The 18,493-nt window shown below is 39.5% G+C and overlaps 1 protein-coding gene across 6 annotated transcripts in view; it reads right to left on the reverse strand.

Moving 5' to 3' along the window:
- Nucleotides 1-2,301: 2,301 nt before the first annotated feature.
- ndst3 (N-deacetylase/N-sulfotransferase (heparan glucosaminyl) 3) overlaps nt 2,302-18,493 on the reverse strand; it is a 45,192-nt gene continuing 29,000 nt past the window's right edge. For 5 of the 6 annotated variants that reach the window (XM_042394341.1, XM_042394364.1, XM_042394355.1 and 2 more), the window contains 9 exons: nt 14,879-15,061; nt 14,111-14,207; nt 12,910-13,033; nt 11,759-11,933; nt 11,154-11,324; nt 10,444-10,553; nt 5,670-5,772; nt 4,463-4,573; nt 2,302-3,509 (listed from right to left, as the gene is read on the reverse strand). In XM_042394341.1, coding sequence (XP_042250275.1) covers nt 3,480-3,509; nt 4,463-4,573; nt 5,670-5,772; nt 10,444-10,553; nt 11,154-11,324; nt 11,759-11,933; nt 12,910-13,033; nt 14,111-14,207; nt 14,879-15,061 — 1,104 coding nt within the window. In that variant the 3' untranslated portion in view covers nt 2,302-3,479. Of the gene's footprint in view, nt 3,515-4,462; nt 4,574-5,669; nt 5,773-10,443; nt 10,554-11,153; nt 11,325-11,758; nt 11,934-12,909; nt 13,034-14,110; nt 14,208-14,878; nt 15,062-18,493 lie in introns of all 6 variants that reach the window. The other variant, XM_042394372.1, reaches the window with a different exon arrangement.

The following is an 18,493-nucleotide window of genomic DNA, read 5'->3' on the forward strand; positions in this document are numbered from 1 at the left end:
AGCCCAGAAGACACAACATGCTGCAGGGGAATGTTTATGGGAGTAAATATTCAACTCCATCATCATATATCCTGTTTTAACTCTGCTGAATTGTCTGTACACTTGCCTTTATTATGTGAGTGCACCCTCCTGTGGTCATTATTGCACATTACAGAACAGATATGGGAGCTACCGTATCTCCTGTTGTTTTGATTTTCTGTAGTTTGTTTACTTCTTGTGTTGATTTTGGTGTTAAGATATTTATGCTGCAGATTTGACATTTCAAATGTATGTGGTTTTTCTATTCAAATAATTAAACAAACAAAATCCAAATATATTATAAGTAAACAATGAAATAAAATGATAAATAGAGGAACCAGTTAGCATTGCCCTTTTTTTCTCTTTTACTTTTTGCTTTTCTCACTGAACTTTTAGCTATAGCTCTCTGCACTAATTACATGTCACCAGTGGCGGTGCAGAACAGAAGGTTTCATTATACATGGTTAATTCGTTTCCACTCATATCTGTTCCCGTTCTTTAAACACTAGCAACACTTGGGAAAACCAGTTGGGTGAGATCTAAGGATAGAAATTAAACCTGAATAAGAGTGATCTCATGCACATCAAATTGGCTGCCTGACAGCTGCTTTGAAGGTGGCAGAAAAAATCCCCTAATAGATTTGGGATTTGTTATTTTTAGACTAAATATATTTAGATCAGCACTTGAGTTTACCTTTTTTTTATGAGTAGCATGGCTCTTTCTTTAAACAAGACTGTTTGGGGCTACACACTTAAACAAGATCATGCAACAACCTTCATCTTGATATGTTATGATATTACTGGTCTGTAACTTCTTTTAATATCCCACTCACAAGCTACATCAACAACGTAGTTAATAACTAAATATACTGTTCTCTCCACAGGCCATACTGCTTCACACTTTTACTCCAGTCTTTACACACCAATCGGTTTAATCTATGGTGTAACAAAACAAAAAGCATAACCGTATATACCATTTCAAAAATAACTTGTTCAAAGCAATACACACTATAATTAGGAAAAACACTGACTGCTTTCCTGCCATCCTCCTTACAAACACAGTGAGCTACAGTGGGCTACTGCAGGGATGGATATACTGTGCATAAAATAATGATTTATGGGAAGCCATATTGTATAATTTATCTTTCATCTAAAAAGAGGTTCAGAGTGTAAATTCATTGACGGGTTCATTGAACATAGTAAAAATTTCTCTTTCAAATAAAGACCAATTTTCTGTAATGTAATAAGGACACGACCAGCCTCCTACATACACATGCTATAGACTTCATTCCTGCCTTACCTGTGATGGATGTTTTAATTGATTCCTCATACAGTCTCCTACTGTGATCTTCCAGACCTGTTTTTACAGTGCTATTTAAACTCCCAAGACATAAATCTGATGTTGGTTGCCTTGTGACTTCATGGTTAGATGTTGTATCCTGCTGCTTTGGTAATCTCAAAGCTTTCCATTACATTCAAGGTTTACTGCAAATGTTTCACATTTTATGATGAGAAAACAAATCAGACACATAGCTCAACAGCAGACTGATAAATACGATCTGACCTGGCAGCCTTTACTGCAGTATATCAAAACACGTAGTCTCAAGGCCTCCAACACTGACTGATACAGTATGTACTTTATCTGAATGCCATGACATTAACAGGGTGCGACAGTTGTACTGTAATACTATACTACTTTAATGCATCATGTATGACGTGATAATGCAGTGTGATTCACACCAACACCAAGATCTGTGCTAAACAGTAACTCAATGTGGTAACACCTGTCACGATCCCAAATTAGGATGTATAGCTAAAATATGGAATTTAAAAAAATGATATGAGTTGTGGTGTCCACTGTTTTGTATGTTTTTCCTTGATGAATTATTTACTTGTTTCAGTTTTCTTGTCCAGTTACATTGTGTAACAGCAGTGTCTATATGTTGCAGTCTGACATATTGTTGTGCTCTGAACATTTCTGTTGGATTTGATAAAAAAAAAAAAACAGGAATAGTGAAATAACTTTGTTATTTAAACTGAAGATTATTGTAGAGCAGGTTTGTTAATGGTGACTGATGCAATACCTGACAAAAGTGTGCCCAAATTTTTTGAATAGCAAACTGTCATGCGTGTCATTTTCACTTACCTTTGAAGACAAGGACTCTATTGTCAACTATTAAGGTCAAAGATAATGTTTCTTCACAAGTGTGTGTGTGTGTGGGTGTGTCATTGCACAATAAAGTTTGTGTGTCTTGGCTTGCTCATTAATAAAAACATGTTATGCTGTCAGTCATATCCATTTCTTTAATTTTGGTTTCTGTGTTTGACATTTAGGGGTTTTTTTGCATTCAAATTGAAGCTAAACAACGTAGGCCACTGGTTTTCAAAAGGAAAAAAAAAGGAGGTTGAGACTTGAATGAGACACTGACAAAACAAAAACTGCCTGCGGTCAGTAGCTACTTAAGAGTCCTGGAATTAAGTGTCATATCAATTCAGCTCATTTTGGTCAGTTTTCTTCCCACAAACTGATGTCCCCTCAGTCCTTAGAGCTGAAATCATCAGCGCTCATGCTCTGCTAAATGGACACAGCGTTCTTCTGCATGGCTTGTCACAGGAAAATAATGAGCGGGCAATGCATCTTGCTTCAGTGACTCATTCCCAGTTCATACTTTCCAGTGAAAGCCTCAAGTGACATCTCTAAGGGTGAACAAGGCTACCAGATCTACCAGAATCTAGCTTTACTTTAAAAAAAAAAACAAAGGAACAAAACAATAAGAACCAATCATAGACAATAACAGCCTGTCATCACCCTGAGTCTATGCACTTTCTTTAAAATATGAACTCCCAGCTTATCCATTCTCACTGTGGAAGAAACAAACAAACAAAGTAAAACCAAACTATAGGGTGTGGGGATTTTTTGTCTTAAGAGATACATGGAACAGAACTTAGTGCAAAGTCATCTCTATGGGAACCACGCACAGCTGACCAGCGCTGTTCTGGCATTATAAATTAAAGGTGAAGATAAAACAAAAAGTAAAAACCATCAGAATCACTGTAGGTCTGTACGAGAGTTCACCACAGGCCAGAACAGGGTTTGGGCATCAAAGACTTGCCAAAATGCTCCTTTTCTCCCATAGTTCTCTTCATCATTATGACGTGATTCTTCCTTTTAGTCCCACTTTCTTCAGAGCTGTGTGATTCAGCTGAAACTGTCTTTCTCTCATCCATCCATCCATCCACACATCCATACATTCATCCACACATCCTTTCAAGAGTTCAGTTTCAGTCCACAAAGTCTCTTTGCGCTTTCATGACTTCTGCTCCCTTCAGCAGTGTCACAGCTCCTCCGTGAAACAAGGCACCTCGACCTCGCCTTCACTTCAGGGTTTGCTAAAAGGCCACAGACAGTGCATCTGAAGGTCAGGTGCTCCTGGTTGCTTCCTGGTCTTTGACCCTTGACCTTTAACCCTGGCTCATGGATGCAAAGGTTATCTAACCTTAAGAAAGAGGTAGACAGGGAGGGGATGTAGACAGGGAGGGGATGGAGACACAGAGAAGAGGGGAAAAGGAGGGATAAAATAATTTAATTACATTTTGTTTTCTTATTTAATCCCATACAGTAGCAACCATGAAAATAGGGATGAAATCATGCTGTGGATGTTGTGAATGGGCTGGGAAACTAAAGTGTACTTGTCAGGTGGTGGCCTGTGATTCACATACAGTGACACACAGCAGCACAAACAAATCCACAGACAATATGTACAAAGACAAACAATATTGAGCACTGCAGAAAAAACAGGACTCCACAGAGATCAAGGTGAAGCTGCTGTCAGTTACTGCACTTACACTATGAAACCTCATTTAAATACATTCTTTGAATACCTTGACAGGATTAAGAAGTAATCAAGTTTTTTTTCTCATAAGCCAGCACTTTTTGTGTTTCCTTTGTGTCTTGCATACTCTATCGAAACTTGTGTTGCTTACTGTGTATGGTTTTATCTTAAAGCTTAAAGGCCCTTAAAAACCTCTTTTCACAAAGTTCTTATTATGAGCGATGGGGTCCAACATGAACAAAACTTACTGTAAAATTTAAAACAGTTTTGGTTATTTCACACGAGAAATTTCTGTATTGGTGTTGTGTATTTCTGTGCACCAATCAGAGTTTAGCAACATTTGAATTCAAATCTAATGACTGTTGAGGGATTGCATGCTTATGTTGCCAACACTGTTGATCAAATCTGAAAAAACACATGCACAGAGCTATAAAAACTTTAATTGTTGCTTATTTAGTAACAGTAATTTTAGATTATAGACAAATACTAGAATAAGGTGGTTTAAGAATACAGATTTTTACTACTCAGTCCAATCCACTGACATGAATTCATTTAGAGATTTTAACCAACATTTATATGCTGGTGAGTGTCAAAGAGTTTAATGCTGCTGACCTTCTGCAACTCCTCTCTTAGCCAGGAGGGGAGGGGCTGTCCGAGGCGATGCAGCAGCTTTGACAGCTCCACGTTGTGTTCCCTGTAGTACCTGGAGAGATATGCACGTGCCTGAAGAGAGAAGCAGGGGAGAGCAAAAGAGGTAAGAAGATAAGCGGGCATGGATGGGGAGTGAGGGAAATGTAGTAAGGAAATAAAACAAATAGAGAAAGAAGGAAATGAGGCAAGTTGGTGAGTGAGGATTAGATAGGATGTAGGGAAGCACGAAAGTAGCAAGGGACATATGACATAGGGAGGAAAAGGGGAGAGACGAATGATCAAGGAGAAAAGTACGGAGAAACGGAAGGAGGCAGGAAGAGAAAGAAGAACGAGGGGTGCAAAAAGGGTCGGCAGGAGGGATATTTAGAAGAGAAAATAAGAAAGACAGCAAGGGAGTAGGAGGCAAACAAGAAATTGAGAGAGATTAATGATGTGCCACCACCTTTAGATTAGTTTTTTCAATTCAATGGGACTATAGGGCCACTAAGTGCCAACCGGTAGGAGCAGAGCTAAGAAAAGAGAGGTTCAAGAGAGGGGGGGAAATTACATGAAGGATGCATGAGATCCGTTATCTCTCTCCCTCCTGTGTGCATCCCTCATCTTCATCTTCCCCCTCTCTTGTCTCTCCTGTTTGGTGTTCCCTTCCTCTCCTCCCTTCTCATCTGTCCTCTGCCTCTGTCCCCTTGGTGCAAACTCAAATACAGTTTAATTACAGGTGACACCGAGGCATGTGTGAGCACATGTGAGAAGACGAATTGTATCTATGTGTGTTTGTCTTCATGTGAGAGCAAAGGTGTGATTCACTGTCCTCTGTGGAATCAGTGGCCAGGATATATATATGGATTGTATTTTCTTCTTCTACCTTTCTCGCTCCATCCTAATCCCCCTCCCCCACATCCTCTCTCTCACGGGTGATGTGTTACTATTGAGGCCTCATAATTAGGTTGTAACTTTTTGGCTGGATCTGATTGGCTGACAGTTTCCACCCCTATGCTTAGTCCTGTGGGAAATTTTGCCACAGCACTGGCGAGGACTGTGAGCCGTCAATGTCAGTCAGGTTGCTGCTTTTCCTTTTTTTATTTGTCTCTTTCTCTAACATTTCATTTGATACATATATCCACTTTTTCACTGAGCATAAATCTCTTTTAATTAAAATGTTTAAATTTACCTCTGGCTCCATGGAAGGGTATTTCCTCCCTTTACTCTTTCCCAAACACTTTGTCTTTCCTCCTTCAAGGAGCTGGCACCAAAAGCCCTTCTGAGGGTCAAACCTGAGAGAAGAGAAAACGAGCAAGGCAGATAGAAAAAAAAGAAAGACAGAGAAAGGAGAGCAAAAGAATTCTCCATAAAAAAAAATCTTAACTGCTTGCTTTAAAAATGAATGTCAGTATTGCCATATTGGCTGCAACATCAAGAGGGAGTTTCTCTTTTCTGGAAATTAGGCAAGAAAAAATGGGCCATCTTACACTCACGGACCAGACATAAATGTCACTGCGCATTCAACACACTGTCTGTCTCCAATTCTTTCACTATCTGCATCTCTCTCACTTTTGTGCTGTCTTGTTTCATCTCTATTTGTCTCTATCTCCCCCCCTCCCTCCATGTCTCTCCTCTCTGTCGTGCAACCCCTCTCTCTATCTTTCGCAGTGCACCAGAGAAACAAGAGGCATGAGGAAAAAGTATAGTTTATTGATTGGTTAATACACTAATCCACTGCTAATGGTAATTCTAGATGAGATGCAAATGATCTCTAACACTTTTTAAATTACTTGATTAAAAAGTGTGATTAGGGCTGCCACTAACAATCAGTTTCATTATCCACTAATCTTCAGATCATTTTCCCAATTAATTGATTATTTTTGGTCTAAAAACATCAGAAAACAACAAACAACAAGCACAAAGTGTGTCTTCAAATGTCTTGTTTTGCCCGTCAAACAGTCCAAACCTCACAATATTCAATTTGTTATAATGAAAAGTGGCAAATTCTCACTTTTGATAACCTGTCGCCATCAAATGTTTGGTGTTTTTACTTGTAAAAGTGACTCAAATGAATAATCGATCATCAGAGTAGTTGCAGATTAATTTTCTTTCAATTAATTATTTTCTAATCGATTAATCGAATAATTGTTGCAGCTCTAAATGTGATTGGTTTGGGTTCATTTTGTGTCAAGACATCCTGAGGAAAACAAGTATACCAACAATTTTTATAATGCACTGTATTAGCCCATATTCATTCAAAGCTTTTAATATGCAACCATCAAGTTGAGTACCTAGAAATGGATGTTTGTATGCCACACTACCAAAGGATGAAGGCATACTTTTTTCCTTTATTATTTTTTTTATGATTTCTTTTCTCCTCCAATACCAGAAGCATTCCTTATTTTTCTGAGGTTATACATTTATTTTTATTATTCATTTGTTTCTATTGATGTACTGCATTCTATTTTCTATTTAAATGTGACAATAGAATAGTACATTTGAAGGAAGTAAAATATGTGTTTCTACTTTATCCAAAGTGTTGCTTATCTTCAATAACTCTTGATCAATAAGCAGATGTGTATAAAAATAGAAAATCATGTTTCTATATAATTTTGCCACACATTAGTTCACTGGGGTTACAAAACTGCAAGTTGCTCCAACTGTTCTATGTATATATATCTTGGGGCCGTATTAAAATCAGTATTCTTATTAAGGCCAGAATGGCATTTAACCCTCAATACAAAAAACAAGTGGAAGATTATTTGACTTCCATGAATGCCAGGTACACGATAAGTTACAGAGTGATTGATCACAACCTCACTATTGGAAAAAAGCGGATATCATAAAACATGACTGTAAAAGATAGGAGAGATGATGTATAATCACTGAGGATGAATGTGCCAGAGATGGAACTTCATTTCATGACTGACTGTGAACAACACGCAATGTAGGGGAGAGAAAAAAAAAAAAGGTTGGCGCCTCTATAAAGTTCCCTGATTGGCTGCAGCATCCTATGTGAAGCCAAACTGCCTGTCTTGTTAGCAGAGTGCAAAGAGTGTTGCACTCCAGCAGCATCTTACTGTATGTGAAAACCTGTCACAAGCATGTATACATATATATATATATATATATATATATATATATATATATATATATATATATATATATATATATATATATATATATATATATATATGTGTGTGTGTGTGTGTGTGTGTGTGTGTGTGTGTGTGTGTGTGTATTTAAGTGTGTATGTGCATGTGTGTACACAGTATGCCTGCATATATTTTTGAATGTACTTTTATGTTTATATACTGTAGAATTTTTATTAATCTATTATTTATATGTTAAATTCTGAAGGCGTTTATATTTATGCAGATTGCTTTTGCAGTATAGAAGCACAAAGTACAACTAAAGAAGAGGTAGAAAGATATACATTAGAGGATAGGGGCTAATGTGTATGTGACTGCAAATATTGTTCTTTATCTGCATGCATCAGTAGGAGACTAAAAGAGAAAAAAAAGAGTTAAGTGGTTCTCCTTCAGTTTTCCTCTGACAAGACAGGAGGAAGAAAGGAGAGGGGATTACAGTAAATAAATAGGCTCCAGAGTTGAGGATCTGTCAGACTGCTGCCATGTCAAAAGAATGAGAAGGAGAAAAGAAAGATTAGGCTTTTGTGTAACTCGCACTTCGCCGAAAACACACACACACACACACACTCACTCACTCAAGCACAACATACGCACATCTTCCTTATTATTCTGTCAAGATGCATCTCTTTACAAATTATTTGTATGCATGTGGGTTCGTGATTCAAAACAGAGGCACTCTCTGTCCCAATCTGAGCTGCAAACTCTAGATGTCCCTGTCTGGAGGTTTGAGGGCTCGCAGGCAGATTGCATTCTGATGAGTGGTGCTCGAGAAATAAACAGTTTACCACTCCTCCCAAACTTAAAGGTCACGTGCAACATCTCTAATGGAGAATGAGTGGAAACAGAGCATCAAGAGGCTAAAAGCTAATTCTCTGGAGTTGTATTCCAATTAAAAATAATTTTGTTGACATGTTTTAGGAATCACTTCCAACATATTAAGCATGTTAAAATATGAATACATTTGTTGTATAATGAACCTGTATCACAGAATACACGCATGATGTTGTTGTTTAGTTGTATTTACAACCCTTGAGAATGTGGCTCACATCAGGAACTGTATTTCTACATTACTTCTATAAAGGACAGGTTCACATTTTCTCAAGTCTGTATTAAAACAATATTCAGGTTCCCAAATGCACACTAAAACATGTCTTTCTTGGTGTAATCATTCCCTCTCTTCATACTGACCATTAAGAGATCCCTTGATAATGCACTTTCAATGTAACTGATGGGGGACGAAATCCATAAACCTCCTTCTGTGCAAAAATATATTTAAAAATTTATTTGAAGCAAATATGAGGATTCAGCTGTCTAAATCCATCAAATCTAGTCAGTATCTTTCAAAGTCTTTTTAGTGCCAAATTTCCTCTTTTTGTTACTATACTTGTGGAAGATATCCACTTGATTTGACTAACTCAGACAGCTGAAGCCTCATATTACTTTCATATAAAATTTTAAATACATTTTTTCTTAAAATGAGGGCTGTGGATTTTGTCCCCCTATCACTTCCATTGAAAGTACATTATGAAGGGATCTCTTAATGGCCAGTATGAACAGAAGGAATGATTACAGCAAGAAAATTCTATTTCAATGTTTATTTGGGTACCTGACTATTGTTTTAAGAAAGACCTGAAAAATTGCGAACCTGTCCTTTGAGGTTAATTAGAGTATATTAGCAGGATGTGCTGTTTGTGGACGAATATGCTTCGTTCATAAAAAATGCATTAGTGATTTATCTTGATTACTGGCACTATTGCGATTGCTGTTTTAGCTCTTTTGGATTGACACTGTGCAGTGGACTAACCTTTTCACACTTTTATTTATTCGGACAGCTGTAACACTGACAGGCAGCCAGTGTAAGTGAGAGGACAGTGAACACTCTATTGGGACTTGATCCCAGGCCAGCGACCCAGGAGGCTGAAACACCACTTGACTGTCTCTTGGCAAGAATATAGGCATCAAATTGTTATTGCGAAAACAAAGTCATGTGTTAATTACATTGCACACATGTTATTTTGGAGAACAAATTACACAAGCAATGTAATTAGTTGTTCTTATTCTTAATATGTTTGGAAGTGATGCTTTAGCCACATGTGTCATTTATTGATTACTGGCAATCAGGATAAATAAGGTTTATCAAATCATTCCTCAATAAATGTTATAGATTGCACAAACTACTTGCTGTTTCTTGACACTAATTAATTATTCCTTTTGACTCACTTGTTTTGCTAAATTGATATTATACCCAAGAGTTTCTGCTGTAATAACATGCGACAAATTTGAAGAAAAATGAGTCACCGCTCATCAGAAATTACCATCTCTTTCTTGTCTCATCATTTCTTATGTCTTGTATGTGGTCTTTATTTTTGGGGACCACATACAACATAAGATAACATTTGAAAAAAGACACACGTACTGACTACCGTTCTCCCCTTAAAATACAGACAGTAGCCCAAACCTAAATCTGTGTAAAGTCTGACATTTAATGGCTCAAAGCATTTAGTGAACATACCATCTGCTAGCGGTTGATCTTTGGTGCCAGGCGATGTCATTGTTGTACTCAAAATCGGTGACATCACCTGGCACCGAACACTGGCAAAGAGCAGATTCACCAGTAGATGTCAGGCTTCACACAGATTTGAGTCTGAAGTCTTATTATTGCTGAACTGATCATTTCAATCACAGGACACAGCAAGTGAAAGGTGCCTTCACCCAGGATGCCAGAGATCTGAGAGACTGAGAGAGAGAAAGCAAGAGAGAGAGAGAGAGAGACAAAGAGGCAGCAGCAGACATACTGTGTGAGAGACTTACGTAAGGGCCTGAGAGTAGTTAAAATGAGGAGTGACTCCCAGAAACCTCTGGACTTCATCCATCACTGCTGCAGGGTTGGTTCTCAGCTGATGGCCGTCTATGATCATCACCTACACACAGACATATATACATACAAACTGTAAAGCTGGGTACTATTACTAGCTAGTTTATTACAATTAATTTCAGGAACACAATAAAAGTGACAGCATGATTCACTGCAACTATAACTGCGGTAAAGTTGGAAAACAAAACTCTGACATTAGACATCACTTCACCTTCTTTCACAAAAATAAGGACATTATACAGTTAGCATTCCTTTTAGCGTTATGTCCCTCATCACAATTAACATCTCATCTGACATTCCTCCCTCTCTTCAGGGAAAATGTCCTCATTTCAAAAAGTTGTGAAATATAAATCTTATATAATAAAAAAAAAATGAAAACCTTTCAATGAATATATTTTCTTTTATTTTAACATCTTTTGAGACTTGAGGAGATAAAATACAATAATTCACATTGAAATCTTCACAAAAATTGGAGAAGAGCTTAAAAAAATGTGTGTCAGAATTTTTTTTCTTTCTGTCTTGTCACTTTACGACACCTTAATGCAGTGACCCCTTGTGGGAGTCTCGACCCTCAGTCTGGAAACCACTGAAATAGGGTGTAATTGTCTGTACGTGTGCATTTGTATAGGCTTGTATGAGTGCATACCTGGTTAGCAGGGTAGTAAGTGAGCCACCTCTCTAGGTGTGTGGAGTAGAGGCCGGGGATGAGACAGCGGCTCTGCAGGGAGCGCAGCTCGGCTGGTGCTCCCGGTCTTGCGCTGATGACATCATAGAAGGTAAACCGCAGGGCTGCGTGATCCTCATGAGCTCTTTGATGCTGGGAAGGTTAGAAAATACAGCCACATACGCTTTAAAGAACTCACTCTGATTGTACAGCTGATGTCATTCATCTTCTCATACTTAAAGTAATATATTCACAACTTTGCATTATAATTTTTCATTGTGGGCGATGGAACAACATTTCAGATGGCATGTTGTTGGCATTCATGTTTCATTTATCAAACAGGTTTAAGCTGAAGATTCAGGATGTCCTGACATTTTCCATATTAAGACATACAGATAAATCAGGCTCATTAATTCCTCACTCACTGAGAAAAATCTGACTTCAAACAGTCAGATAAAGAACTCACTGCAAATCAATACAGAGATGAAGCATTTCATATGAAGAGGCAGGCAGCTGTAGAGAGTTAAAAATAATACATGTAGTAGTAACTGGCATGTAATTTATTCTGTGTGTGTTTGTGTACGTACCTGATACCAGCTGTAGGCTCTGTCAGAGGGGTTGATGAGCAGGGTGATGATCTTGGCCTTGGGCAGCAGGGCAGCAGAGCGCCGCGGGGACTCCTCTGAGGGGAAGTAGTTAGCGCTCTTCTCGAACAGGAAGTCCGTACTAACATTAGAGGGCACAGGGAAAAATTCCATGTACCTGAGGCAACAGACACACAGAAAAATATTTAGAAGAAATATAAATACACATGCAAACACTCATGATATACACCTCATACACATACACTTAAGTAAACTCCGTCACCGAAATGCTTTATTTAAAGTAATATACAAGTTCTTCAGTCACAAAGATATGGCCATTTTCTTAGACAACAAGTCTTAAATAAACTTGATGATATAATTCATACAGTGTTTAATGAAGAGTCAAGTTCTTGCTGAATGAATTCGGAGAATGCACCAGCTGTGTCTCTGTCAGCTAAGTAACCCATTTATGGGTCAATTTAGGCAGCCATATGTCTGTTGGCTTATATGTGCAGGCTTAAAAGGATCATTTTGAAGGCTTAGAAGGATCATTTTGAAGACATTGTTGAACTGCTTAATGTATCACTGAAGTCTGCAAGACACATTACAGCCTGTAACAACCTCACAAAACCAAAAGGGTTGTTTATAATCATTCATTTCACCTCTGCTTCTTCTGGGAGAGAATGAAAGATAGGGGATAAATGTGTGAGTGTGTGTGTGTGCGTGTGTGTGTGTGTGTGTGTGTGTGTGTGTGTGTGTGTGTGTATAGACTCACAGATCAGTCCCTAAATGCGTTGCTCATAGAGACTGAGGACAATCTCCCAGGTTTCGTTATTAAAACTGAGTGGGAACAAAGTCTTTAGGGCGGCCCTTCATATTGGGGCGGTGAAATGCAGTTCACTACAGAGGAGAATGGGGGGACAGCATCGTTTCCGTTAAGGCGTGTTCTTGCATGTCCAGAATGTAAGGAGCGTAGGTTTGTTAGCGGCCATTATCACTGCCGTTCAAGCAACTACCGTGCATTTAGAAATCCCTACACTTCGGTAAGTAAAGATTTCCGATTGTCTAGTATCGCGAGACTAGTGTGTGTGTGTGTATGTGTGTGTATGTGTGTGTATGTGTGTGTGTGTGTGTGTGTTTGTGTGTGTTCTCACCAGTCAATTCCTTTATGGTAGTTGTTAGTGTTGAAGAACTGGACCTCCTCGTAAGTCTTTGGACTGGGGAAATTACTGGAGATGGAGGGATGCATGAGCAGGAAAAGATAAAGTGCTGTCGTTCCTGGAAGAAAGGGCATAATTCATAACTGGCTCGTTAATTCAGCTCAGCAGAGAGTAGTCTGTGTGTGTGTGTGTGTGTGTGTGTGTGTGTGTGTGTGTGTGTGTGTGTATGTCTGTGTGTGTGTGTGTGTGTGTGTGTGTATGTGTATGTGTATGTGTGAGAGCTGTCATCCACTGATCCATACTGGATGATTTTTCGCCCTGCAAGATTTATATCTTGCTGAGAATACACTGTGTATGTATGTGTGTGTGTGTGTGTGTGTGTGTGTGTGTCTGCAATGATCACAGGCCTCCCCATCAAATGATTCAAAACCATTTGACACCAATCAGCACTGGGGCTGTGGTCGTGCCCTCTGTCTCACCCTCAGCAGCTCTCTTTCCACCCTGTTCCCCTTACGCTTACTCCCACACATCCTGTTACATCTCCCCTCATTCTTGTCTCTTATTTGCAGCAACATCTCTGACATGGGAGGCATAGCCTTCGATAAAATGAGAGTTTATTGTACTGTGATTGCTGTTGGGCTGCTAATGTTGCTATAGTGACCCATCCTCCCATTTATAAAATTATGACCTGGTTAATTAGCAGCATTACGGGACCTCCTCACCTCTCACACCAAACACCGCCAATTAGAATTCCTGAAATCACAAGGAGGCAAAACTCAGGTCCCAAGCACCGTGTGCAGATTTTTTAATAATGTCCTCTTAATTTGTCTCTCTGACAGAGGAAAAGTAAGAAAAGGAAAGGGGGAGAGGGCAGTAGCTCAGTACTGTATCTCTATGCATCTAAAGTACTTAGTATGTGGGTGGAAGAAAGGAGGTAAGAGCCTCCTCCTTTGTCTCACTCTGACAGGACCAAAGGAGCGAGGGGGATTAAATGAATGGGCTCTGATGTGGAGTATCTAGACACCTGGGCACACAGAGAAAGAGTAAAGAGTACCGTCTAGACCTGCTCTATGTGAAAAGTGCCTTGAGATAACTTCTGTTGTGATTTGGTGCTATATAAATAAAATTGACTTGACTTGACTTGACAGAGGGAGTCTCTTTGTTGTATGTGTATGTCTGAGTGTGTCTGTCTTACCTGTTTTCTGTGGTCCTATGACCATGAACTTGGGTAATCTGTCACAGGTTTTTTCTTTAGACCAGATGTCTTTATGTCGTTTGTCATCACATGGGTTCTGTAGGAGCACAGACAAAGGATTATAGGGCTACATAAAACACATATAAGAACACATGTGCACGTACATCCGGCACATTGAGGATTTACTACACAGAATGAATGAATGAAGTTTTTGATATTGCATTCAATGATTCCCAGCCCGAGTGCTACAAATAAATTTTCAACAATACTCAAAAATAGAAACCCAACTTCAATAACAATCAAATCTCTAGACCTTCATTTTCAATAATAAAATCAAGTCAATCACAGTAAAATCCATAAATCACTGGCAAAAACAATTACAAGTAGAGAAATTGGAGTAAATACTTGTAAAATGATTATAGTCCATCTTTGAATCTTCTCCAGGCTTTTGAGACGAAGTTAGCAAACTTAAACGTATCAAAATTAAACTACATTTCCAATTTTTTCCAATTTGATCATCTGTACACCAGGATATTTAAGGGTTTTGTCATTGCCATTTCATGGACAATTTACTCTTAACTCATCATAATTTGTGCAGTACAAAAGAAAACGGGACTCCACTACACCAAAATCACACAGCGTACGTTGTTTTCCTCTTGAACATTTTTGAATCTACACTAAGAATATCTCATTACACAAAAATGCACTGATAAAATGCGCAGGAAAACACGTGCCCATACATGTGGGCAAATACCCACGCAAACACACCTGCCAGAGTGGGTTCCTTTGTTCGGGAAAAAGCTGGAAGTACTTGTGCGCGAGCTGAAGGGGTGGGAGTGTGTGGAGCTTCAGGTTTGTCCATGAGCGAAGAAAGGAGGCCAAGTGGACGAATGTGTAAAGGCCCAGACGATCGTTGCCGTAGTTAGACAGGTGGGTCATGAATATACTGATCTGTGGTGGAGAAACAGAGACAGGATAGAGGGGTAGCAGGGAAAAGGGAAAGGCATGGAAAGAAGGAGAAAAATACTTATTGTATTGTGCAAAACTGGGATAAGTCAAAATCTCATTTTCCAAGTTCCCATGTTTGTGAAAGACTGAGGCAGCACTGAAAATCTAATTACTGTTATTATGACTGCAGTGGAAAGCAAATAGATAATTTCTCAGTATGTGATGGTTTTAAAGTCACTAACAGAGAGGCTGTCCAGCAGTGGGAATCAATATTTGTTATCATTTTGCAAAGTGACACACTCCTCCACTTGTGTTATGTAAGATTATACATTAACTCTCAGCCCAGTGCAGTTCCAAGAGGAAAATCAGATAAACTGAATCCGATGTATTCACCACTTCTGTTAGATAAAGTTCAGGAGGCAACACAATACACCTCATAACCACTGGGTGATGGGAGAGATGCAGCTTCACATGGGAGAGTGTCTCAGAGTGTGTCGGTGTGTTCACGGCGGTTAATGTGTGTGAGGGATAAGGAGAGACTCAGAGGGAGTGAAGGAGCGATAGTGTGTTGGTCCAGGCTATCTGTCCACGCCTCAGTGCTTTTATAGGCTGATCAAAGAGACAAGCTAAGATGGCTGCTACAGACAAATGCACACACACACACACACACACACACACACACACACACACACACACACACACACACACACACACACACATACGCACGCTTCTTTTTGTGATTTGAGGGAGCTTGGGAACGTGAAGTGTCTGGATGAAACGGTAACATCAGCCATTAAGATATGAATTATTTGGTGGATGTGTGCATGTGTGTGTCTGTGTGCCCATGAATGATTGTGTGTGAGTATATTTGGGAGTAAGCCTATGAAAGTGAACACACACATACAAAGACACACACAAGCAGTGAATTTCCTGGTGACAGAGGACTGTCGGTGCTCCTCTTTAAAGCCGAAGGTTGCCGTAGATACAAAGCGACACAGTGTCGGGGTTTGATGGATCAGCGTCCGGCCGACCTGGAAAGCTGTTCAGAATACTGATCGCCTCCGAATACTGATGGGAGGAATCTGTCTGTTTGTGTGTGTGTGTGTGTGAGTGTGTGTGAGACGCACTGTGAGGGAGAGAAAGAGAAGTAGACATGTGTGTGTCTACTTGTGTGTGTCCTTGTGACAGAGACCGGAACATAAAAGAAAGAGCGAGAGAGAGAGACCAAGGGTATGCAAGCAGGGCACATGTCAGCGTAATTGTTTATGCGTTTGTGCGTTTGCGTATGCCAGCTCGATTGTGTGCATCTGCCATAGCCGTCTTATCTCGTGCTCACTCTAAGCATACCAGCACCGCACCATCCAGCCCTGCCTGCTTCATATCAATCTAGTTGATGTAACAAAGTGGAACCACTGTGAAGGCATCACCAAGCACTCAACCATTAACAACAGAAATGCAAGCCAGTAAAAACTGCTTTCCTGCTCCTCCCGTCCTGTAAATCGTTATGTCAAAACCCCAAACCTCCATCCTCTTTGAAGCATGAATAAAGAACTTGAGCACTACTTTTAAAAATGTGTAAAATTAAATTCAACAGTGGCTAAATGGAAACATCTATTCACATTTGTGGTTGAGGAGGAATATTTCCTATGGCATCCTGCTGGGATTAAAAATAAATAAATAAATAAATAGCATGATGTGAACTTTATAAAATGAAAATGTTTCGAAGTGATATATAGTGAATGCAGACATATCTGACCTGAGTAAATAAGATGCGATAAACCATTTCAAAGTCTCTCCACCTCTCCCTTTTTGTGTTGTTTTGTGCTTTTTTGAAAGCAGGCAAAGTGATCAAAAAGTGATTTATGTTCCCTTCAAACCACTCAATACCCTATGATGTCTGACTCAGGCTGCGAGGGGAGGGGGGTGTGCTGTATGTATGTGTGTGTGTGTGTGTGTGTGTCAGGTGTACGTGCAGGTGCATGAAAGACACACACACACACACAGACAGATTGTTATTGAACATGGAAACATTCATTATGGAGCTTGGGCTTAAGCACTGGCTGCCAAATTAAACAAAGAGGGAGAGAGAAGGTGATTTTGTGTTTGCAATTTGAGAACTGCAGAGAAGGAGAAAAGAATAAAATACAGAGAGGGGGATAACAAAGGAAAAGCCCCCCAAAATAACCTTGGCAGGTTAGTCTGAATTAAAAAGCAAAACACAAAAAAGCCACTTGAGAGAGTGTTAATCTCCCGACACAGTGCAGGCCCCAAACCCTTTTGGTGGAAGGACTCGCTATGGCTAAGAATTCAATTAACTGAACCATATAAACCTTTTCTCAGCTTCCAGTGCCACATCTCATTTCCTGAATATTGGATTGCTTTGAGTCCCATATGTGCCTTTAATAAAGAATACCATGCTAATAATTTAACACCAGAATTGGGCTCAAATCATACTTGGAACTAGACTGGGAGCAAAGTGAAAAAAATGAGAGAAATAAACCCAATGCCGCAGCCTCCCTCTTTTAATCTTTGTCCCTTGTCTTTTCCTCTCACTGCTCCTACGTAGCTTCATTTCCTCCCTCGTCTTTCATCCTTTAATGTCTCTCACTCGCTCATCTGCTCCAAAAAGTCACTTTATGTTTGTTTTTTTTCCCCCTCTCTCTCTGATCTTATGCTGACCTAGATGCTCTGATGAAGCATGTCAGTCCAACATGGAGTGATGTTCTTCAAAATCCATGAACACACAAGCACACACACACACACACACACACACACGCCATGTCTTGAAAGATTAGGAAAACACCAGTCATGTATTTGAGTTTGCGACATGTTCCAATCCCCTCTAACATGATTGCATTTTGGGAGAAATTACTTGATTCACTGGTCCTTGGTTGGTGATGAAACAGCTCCAGGAACACCTCAAAAAACAACAACAGAAAACTGTTGAAAACTGTAATCTACAATTGTATCTATTACAAGATACATTTACAGATGTTTTGACCTTCATTTGCGCTATTTTTTTGCAACCAGCACATTCTTGTCTTGTGGTACTGTCATGTCTGTGCTATAATTAAGAAAACAAGACATAAATGACTTATTCTATCTGTCTGCCTGTCCTTGGCACTCATCCCTCTCTGTCTCCTCTGCTGCTTTCTCTCTCCTCCTAGCTGTAGCGGTCTGTTTCCCATTACAGAACACTTAGTTCCACATACATTTCTGCCTGATTGAATTGTTATTGCTACTAAAAAGAAGCCTACAACCCCCTGCCTGTTTTATTCTTCCTCCTTCACCGTCACCCTTCCTTGCTCTTGCAACCTGCTCTCTCTCTCTCTCTCTCTCTCTCTCTCTTTCTCACCGTCCATCTCGCTGTCTCTGTCTCATCAGTGGATAATTGAAAGCTGAATGTCAATACAGCAAATGATTTCAATTCAATTT

The sequence above is a fragment of the Thunnus maccoyii genome, chromosome 2, assembly GCF_910596095.1.
Source record: "Thunnus maccoyii chromosome 2, fThuMac1.1, whole genome shotgun sequence".
In the NCBI taxonomy this organism is placed as follows: Eukaryota; Metazoa; Chordata; class Actinopteri; order Scombriformes; family Scombridae; genus Thunnus; species Thunnus maccoyii.